General features: G+C 40.6%; 1 protein-coding gene across 1 annotated transcript; it reads right to left on the bottom strand.

The window, feature by feature from the left end:
* Positions 1 to 790: 790 nt before the first annotated feature.
* Positions 791 to 7,127, bottom strand: gjd2b (gap junction protein delta 2b). The gene is made up of 2 exons (XM_044170111.1): positions 6,637 to 7,127; positions 791 to 4,375 (listed from the first exon to the last, which is right to left on the bottom strand). Exons 1-2 carry the CDS (start codon positions 6,705 to 6,707, stop codon positions 3,532 to 3,534), a joined length of 915 nt encoding a protein of 304 aa, XP_044026046.1. The 5' UTR covers positions 6,708 to 7,127; the 3' UTR covers positions 791 to 3,531.
* Between the last annotated feature and the right edge of the window lie 1,955 nt (positions 7,128 to 9,082).

Here is a 9,082-nt window from a genome sequence, read left to right as displayed (position 1 = left end):
GTTACCAAGATAAGTATGATTCAGTAAAAGGAACTTTTATCCTTTTCTGGACCTTCAGCTCTTAGCTGAATGGATTTTAATAGTAGTCCAGTCATAAAATACAAAATAAATACTTTGGGATGTTCAGATGCTTTCTCATGCAGTGATTGTGACTCTTTGTTTTAAATATTAAATAAAAGCTCAAAACTTATGGATTCATTTCACATTTTTGATTATTATACTACTAACAAGTGTGTGTGTGTGTGTGTATCGCAGCCTGATATATCTTCTTCCTCTGTGCCATAGAGCTCCATTGTTGTCCAAAAACTATTAAAACACATCAATGAGCCGCACTGTTGTATTGGGTGACATGTTCCTTCATTACCATGAACACACAATGGAGTTTATTTTGACTCAATCCCACATACACTGTCCTGCTGTTTGAGTAACATTTGCTAAAAACTACAGTGAGGAGCTGTTTTAGGAAATGACTGAGCCTTTTTTTTTTCAAAATGAAACGATATATTTGTGAGGTGTAGAAGTATTTACATCTTAAGTAGGAACCAATGGGCTTGGGGCTGAGAGCTACAGATAGGAAGTCAAAAAGTATTGAGAGATGGACTAACACATTGTTGATTTTGGTCTTTTCATTAGATTTGTTGACAATAAGAAACATATAGCTGTATACCTCAATTCAGAATGTCAAAATCTTCCCATCTCTCCATGTATAAGCTGTCCAATATGAAAGCAGCTACTGATGACCTTGTAGGCAGCTGTACTAAAAACCTAAACATCACACACCACGCTTATCTTATTCGTATGGCTTCCATTTTTATTACAGATGCTTTCATATTTGTTTAACAGTGGCGCACTTTAGATTACACTTGAAAATGGTAGCAACAGCAATGCACTGCCTGTTTTCCAAATGAAATTCAAATTTTTACTTCACTTGATTAAAATCAAGTGAGTCCAGATTAAACTCATCAATAACCTTGGAATATGCAATGGCTGTTTGGTTTCTGTGCAGTAAATTGAAATCAAGGATGACAATAGCACACAGCAACAATGCTTCACCTGATAGAGGATGTCATGATAATCCAAAGTAGGATTTCATGTTTTATAAAGGTTACGCTATAATTTAATACATGTATACACACACACACACACACACACACACACACATATGGCACTTGATTACATGAAAACAAGAAACATCACAAATGAAAGAAATGTGCGCTTGGGTGTAACAGGAAAAAAAATCGTGGCAGGTTTCCAGGCACCACCTTACAAGAGCTAAAGCAAAGGAGTGATCGGTTAGCTTAAGTCAGTGATGCGAGCACAGGCATCCAAAACAATGAGATTCCGAAGAGATAGATATTTGAGATGAGAGATATACTGTCAGTAATGTGTAATGTCCAAAGAATAGTCGTGCCCTTTCAACTGCCAGACTGTGTGTAAAAGTGATGTTTGGAACCATTGGAATGTTACTGAACACCATCACAGCTTAGAGTGGATAGGTATGTTCATTTGGCTTATTAGTGCAAGAATATACTTAGTGTCCATCCGGACATCAGAAAACTACTGAAATCTGATACACTATATGGCTAAAAGTATGTATAATTCAATTCAAAGAGCACCCCACCAATTTTACACATGAATGTTAGTTTACCTGTCACAAGGATTTCTACACAGCCACTGAAAACAGTTGTTTTCTGGAGGAGCTGGATGGTTTGCAGTTATTTTCTCAAACTCTGGGACTGAGGTAGGAAACTTCAAATTTCAAACAGAAAGCCTGCATTACAAATGGTGTGGAGTTTGACAGACAAATACCAATTTACAACTTGTAAATAGCATGTGCATTAACAACACAAGTCGTAACTGTGACTGAGAAACTCCGCTAAACTGTGCCTGAAGTGCCTGAAAAGGAAAACAAATGTAGATGGCTCACCTCAGCCAAAATCCATGGTAATAAAACCAAAATTGTATGCAGATTGTCAATGCACAGTATTTTTAACCCTCAAACAACTAACTCTGTAATCGTACAACTATCTTGATTTGTCTGATGACGAGAATGCTCGCAAGTCGTAAACATGGACATCTCTGCCATTGCTACCATCCATCCCATATGATGTGAATATGGCATAAAGAAAGACACTATCGAGTTGCATCAAGGGAATAGTACGATCCAGCATTTTTGGAGCTTGATTCATGTTAGGGACTAAAAGTCAGGATACCTCTACCTCTGCTGCACTAATTTTGTTAACCTTCTTTGTTTGATCCATCTATTATGAAAACTTTATAAAAGTGCACACTAAATCACTACTAAGGGAAATTTTAATGCTCCAGCATACAATGATATTAACAGTGTGCTTCCAGCTTTGTGTCAAGAGTTTGTGTTTGTGTTTCAACATGACAATGCCCCAGTGCACAAAGCCAGCTCCGTTTTTTTTCTCAGGTTGCTGCGAAGAACTTGACTGGCCTGACCTCAGTCCCATCTAACACCTTTGGGATGGCCCACTGGAACGCTGACTGCAAGCCAGACCTTAACACCATCAGTGCTGGACCTCACTAATGCTCTGGTGGTTTAATGCAGCCATATTTCAAACCAGAAGAGTGGAGACCTTTATAGCAGCACCCATGGTGTTGCAATCACTTGTTCAACTATCACATATGGCTGGAATGTTGGGGTGTCCACATACATTTGACCATGTAGTGTATCAGTTTATGCTTTTAAGAAGCACTTTACATGAAAACACTAATACAACATCAGTGCCTTCTCCACATTAATAAGACAAAAAAATGTGTGGTCCATCTGATTTCAACATGATTTCAGCCAAATAAATGGTTGATCTTGTGGAAAATGTATTTCCATTCTTAAAGGAGCAGTGTGTAGGATTTAGTGGTATCTAGTGGTGAAACTGCAGTTTGCAACCATTTGAATCCCGCTCGCCTCACCCTCCCCTTCCAAGCGTGGAGGAGAAACTACGGTGGCCGGGAAACTCGTAAAAAAACGCAAAAAGCCCTATCTAGATCCAGTGGTTGGTTTGTCCGTTCTGGGCTACTGTAGAAACATGGCGGTGCAATATGGCGGCCTCTGTGCAAGGGGACCCGCTGCCTCTGTAGATATAAAGGACTTATTCTAAGGTAACAAAAACACAGCAATTCTTATTTTCAGGTGATTATACACTGATGAAAACATACTTATAAATATTATATTCCATTTCTGCCGACAGCTCCTCCTAAATGTTCCACACTGGACCTTTAAGGAATCAGTTTGAGACATAGGCTCTCTTCACCATCAATAAAATGTCTGATATCTTGGAAAACATTCTGTAAAGGGGGTATAGAACTACACTTGTTTCTAATGCAGTTTGCTTTGTTTTTCTAGAAAAGAATATCTCTCCAGCATGTTGACTTTCACTGAAAATCCCCTCATCTCAGTTTTACTTGTTTCATTTGAAGACTAAATACCAATAAATGAATTGTTACACTGATCTTGATAACTAGTAACACAGCTGTCCTTCAGCCTCCTCATGTATGTAAAACAGACAGTTACACATATGCAGAGTCACTGGACTGAGTGCGTCCAAAGTTGGGCATACTCATCCTGGGCAAGTCTTTGTTCCGGATCTCATAAATGGACTTCCTCCTGGCCTGCACTCCTCTCACAGCAGTTTTGATCTTCCTCCAGCCTAGGTGGTTGAGCTCTGCCAAGTTCAGGACCACGCAAATGCCACTGACGGCAAACATGAAGACCAGAAACACTGTTTTCTCTGTCGGCCTGGAAACATAGCACTCTACATCTTTTATACAAGGGTATCGATCACACTCGTACACCGCAGGGACGTTGAATCCATACAGGAAGTATTGACCCACCAGAAACCCTATCTCTAGTGCGTTTCTGAACACCACCTGGATGATGTAGAACCTGGAGATGCCCTCCTGCCTTCTCATTTTTGACTTTGTAGTTCGCAGGGCTGAGTTGGGGATGTCCTTGACCTCCAGGCAGTCAGGCTCTGCCTCCTTGTTGGAGTTTTCTGTGTTCTGCAGCACTCCGTTCACACTGGTGTTCTTGATCTTCTTGCTGTCGTCTCTTTTCATGGAGTCCTGGTCTTTATCCAGGGAGAGGTATACTGTGGAGTAGCGCTGCTCCCTCTGCTTGGCAGACTGGTGCACAGAGTAAGTGATGAAGCAGAGGCTGGGGCAGCACACCATGATGATCTGGAACACCCAGTACCTGATGTGGGAGATGGGGAAAGCCTTGTCGTAGCAGGCCTGGTTGCAGCCCGGCTGTAAGGTGTTACATACGAACATGGACTGCTCGTCGTTGTACACAGTCTCTCCAACTATCGCCACAATCAGAATACGGAAGATCACCACCACGGTCAGTAGGATCCTGAGGGAAAATCAGCAACAGAAATATATTTACACTTCCAGTGGTTGTATTAGCTTTTTGTGCACAAGCCTCAAAAACCCCTTTTGAATACACACATTATCCTGGTCTCTTCTGAAAGGTAACTCTTTGGAGTTTATCACAAAGTCAGACTTGGTCTAAGTGATACTGAACCAAACATGTCACAAACATGGTTGTGTTTTTGAATGGAAATATATGCCTGTAGCTGCCTGGTGGACTACAGTGGGATCTGCAGGGTTGCGAGATGACTGGAGAGGAAAGGAGGGGAAAAAAACTATTTGTGCTTCACAAAGTTATATTTATTTGCTCAGACATTCCTCTAATCTTTTTCTTGTAAGTACTGGATAATTTGACTTATTCCAGACTCTAAAAAAAGGGGGTCGCAAGTACACAGCTTTATTTTAAAGGGTCACAAGCTTAAAAGGTTAGGAACCTCCATTAGTCATAACAGACCAGTGGTTCCAAACCCGACCATTTTATTGACTAAAAAGTCTGCCAAGGATCTCATCCACAGCCAACACTGGCTCCAATACATTTTCTATAGGAAAATGAACTTGCAGAGACTTGAAACCTGCTTGAGTTATCCATCACAGTGAAAATCATTTCTGCTTTTAGTCTAGTTATGTTATTGTTGTTGAGTGCAGGCTATTCAAATCAAACTTCACTTTAACTGATATCATTCAGTGATTAGGTCATTTACACAACGATAAAAGCAGGGATGATGTTCACTGTGATGGATTTCCTAAAGTTTGAAGTCTCCACAACAAATATTTAGTTACTATTGTTATGTCTTAGGTTTTATTGATTAGATTTGTAAGAAAACTCAAACGCAATCTGACACTCGTTTCTAGAAATAAATATGAAATAAAAGAAACTGCAGCAGGAAGATTATTTCACAGAATGTTTTTTTGTTTACATTAAATTATCTTACTCATAATACCTTCTTGTATAACCTAGACATGTCTATGTTATGTTATGTCAAACTGACATAAAGTGTCAATATTATTTTCATATCACTATTTTCATACAGTATTGAAATGGAAACCAGTAAAGGGAAAAACATATTCCAAATGCCCTAAACTCACAAAAAAATCTTCTAGTTATTGAGAGATTTTTCAGTGACATAGGTGTTCCAAAATGATGAGCTAAGCTCTGGGATAAGTGCTCAAAACTACTTTTAATTGTTAAACCTATAAACCACTGCCATACTATTAAATTAACTCTTAACATTTTACATACTCATGTAGCCCTTAAAAGGTGCATTAACTCAGTTTTAACCTGGATTCGTGCCCTCCACAAGATACCTGTGTTTAATTTTTCGACACCACTTTCTAATAAGTCACCCTTTAAAGGTTTTAGAAGTTGTAACTAATGGCTTCTGGCATTGTAGCTCTAAATAAAATACTTCACTGAGCATTATGTATAAGTGTGTGTATATATAATATATGTGTGCATGTGTACTTTATGTGAGTATATGTTGTGATATACTGTATGTAGGGCCTTGAATGTATATGTGCATATACGGCCATTGTGTCCATTGTGTGTAATGCTTTTGAAAACAAATTCTGTCCTGGGAAAATAAAGACATCCTTAGTAATGGTTAAAAAATCACCCACTAATTCTTTATAAATCAGTTATAAACCATTAATAAGAAATACTTTTGGGTTGCCAGGTTTTGAAGAATCTGTCTGGTTTTCAGTTCACCAGATAGACAGTTTGACCAGGTAAAGGGATATTTGATTAATGATTACTAACCATTAATAAAGCCACTGCTTATAAACCCCTTACATATGGTGCCTTATTAGAAAGCGCTACCAATGTTTCCACAGGCAGACCATCAGGTAGGTATAGGATGATGCTATTCAGGGTGTAAGGGAAAGCAGATCCGGGCAGGTCTTCGGCACCGGAGCAGTGTGGGAGCTGTCCAGTGCTGAAATAACAGCGCTCTTCCAGCCTCAACCTAACCCCACGGTTCTCCTGTGGCAGTCTAATTCATCGTAATGTAAATGCAAATATCTGCTTGCCCTTAACAAAACAATTGCTTCCTTGGACATGTTTTACAATATTTGGTTTGAATAACCAAGCCTTTTCGGGCATGCGCTTGTTCTTCTTGATGTTGTGTGTGGTTTTCCCCAGCTGTACACTCGGTTGACACTGCTGAATTTTGACTTCAACTGTAAAATTCTTTACCTTCTCAAGAAAAGAGGACGACACACGTTTCTTTCTTTTCTCCCAACTCTTACCTTCCGATCATAGTAGAGTGCTGCTGGACAGCTGCCTCCAAGAGACGCTCTAATATGGTCCACTCCCCCATGATTGTACATTCGGAGAAGCTCAAAATCAGGCGCAAATAGTGCAGAAAAAGAGGAGGATCTTGTTATTCCCCTTCTATGTGTCCGAGAGCTCCGACTATATCCAGTGAATGCATGGATGTGTGTGTGTGTGTGTGTGTGTGTGTCCCGCTGTGCAGCTCTGTGGCCAGCCTGAGCGCTCCTGTCCTCTCCTTTCTCCAGGCGCTGATTGGTTGAGAACCCTCCGAGCGGCTGCTTCGGCGGGTTGTGTGTGACTGAGCGCAGTGTGGAGCGCAGTGTGCCGCTCAGCGCTAATCCCGCTTTAAGTAGACTTCTTTGCGTCACACGCACACCGTTTGGTGTGTTGGAGAGGCCAGAGACGCACGCCTGTCCTGAGTAGCATATCCATCCATCGCAGCCCTCCAAGTGACACGATAGTGATGTGCTGCGCTGCAAAAAGTGACACGCTCAATAAGTGATTTTAGCCCATATCAGCATGCACGTACCAGCCTTACGTCAGAATAAATGAAGTTAATTGCAAATGTATTCTGATCATTTAGACTGTACTCTTATGACGGCTAGCCCCGATATATTATGATGATGATGGTAATTATTTTTAAAAATAGTAGTAGTGGTGCAGTAGTTGCAATAAAAAAGTATTGTTTTCCTGTTTCCAATTAATAATAATGAATTGATCATTTAAAAAAAACACCATAATATTTTTATTATTACTATTTATTGGTAGTAGTAGTAGTAGTAGTAGTAGTAGTAGTAGTAGTAGTAGTAGTAGTAGTAGGAGGAGTAGGAGGAGGAGGAGGAGGAGGAGCAGTACAACTACCAATAGTAGTAGCAGTAGCAGCAATGAATGACTGAATGAAGGAACTCTAGATAGATACTGTAGATAGATAGCTAGATAGATAGATAGATAGATAGATACTTTATTTATCCCGGTGGGGGTGCGATTTGCATGTTGCAGCAGTACACAAACTTACCACTTGGTATAAAGAATAGTGCATAAACAAATGTAAAACACAAGTACTAACATAAAAGTAAAAAAGTATTCCTTTTAAAGCACGTGCATGTGTGTGTATTTAATTATAAGGTCCAATTAGGGAGTCCAGTAAGACCTCAGCCAGGCCTCTGATGTCCATATTGTGACAGATAAATGATCGTTGTGCCGCTCAATGGAACACCTAGGGGGTAAAAGTCTTTGGCTGAAGACGCTTTTCTTCTCAACCAGCATGTCGTGGAGGGGCTGGGAGTTGTTAAGGATGCCAACCAACTTGGACAGCATCTTCTTCTCCATCAACACCTCCAGAGAGTCCAGCTCAACTCCTCCCCCCATCACTAAGCCAGCCTTCCTAAGTAGCTTGTTGAATTTGTTAGAGCCTCTCTCCCTCAGTCTCTGACCACAGCACAACAGCATAAAAGATAGCGCTGGCCACCACAGACTGGAACAACTGTTCTTATAGAGGGTCCCTGTGTTCCCAGTCCACTCCAGCAAATCGTCCAGGTGCACTCCGAGGTATTTATACGAGTGAACCACCTCGACATCCTACCCCTGGATTCATACAGGGCTCAGTCATCGACCAGGCCTCTGTATTCCTCCTTTTGTTGTTGTTGTCCACTGTTATACCCCACAAAGGCAGTCAGTCATCAGAGAATGCAGGTGGCATGACTCCGAGTTGTAGCTGAAGTCAGAGATGTATAGAGTAAACAGGAAGGGGGAGAGGACAGTCCCCTGTTGCTCATCACAGTCCCTGGCACATGGTTCAAGGTTCACTTATTTTTCATTATACAACACAGGATTGTACAACGAAATGCAAGCTGTAGTCCCTTCATGCTACACACAACCCCCCCCCAAAACAGATTACTATTATTTATGGTGGAGTGCATAGGATGAACTCTGAGTCTCACAACCTGAGGAAAGAAGCTGCTCTGTAGGCTGGTGTTACGGCAGCAAATACTTTGGTATCACCTGCCAGACGGCAGCAGGGTGAACAGGCTGTGGCTGGGGTGGGCAATGTCCTTTAGTATTCTTTTGGAATCTGCGCAGGCACCTCACCTCACCGATATCACTGATGCTTGGTAGAGTGTTGGGATTCACAATGGTTAAAGGGGTGTGCAATCAATTCATTATGGCTATCAAAATTATCAAAGATAATCATAAATAATAACTTTAATAAATAAAGTCCTCAGGGGCACCACTCTCCTTAAAGAAGAGAAATGACAGCCAATCAATTGATTGAGTCTCTCTAAAATACACTAAACTATCAATTTGGAACACCTATTAATAATTAAATTAATAATTATATCCAAAATTACCATTAATAGCAAGTAGGTTGAAGGATTTGGAGTTCAACATAGCAGAGGTTGGCAAATTATTCACTCTTGTGCA

Source organism: Siniperca chuatsi, linkage group LG16 (genome assembly GCF_020085105.1).
Source record: "Siniperca chuatsi isolate FFG_IHB_CAS linkage group LG16, ASM2008510v1, whole genome shotgun sequence".
Taxonomy (NCBI): Eukaryota; Metazoa; Chordata; class Actinopteri; order Centrarchiformes; family Sinipercidae; genus Siniperca; species Siniperca chuatsi.
Note: the sequence above shows the minus strand (reverse complement) of the source record. Positions and strands in the feature narration are given on the sequence as shown.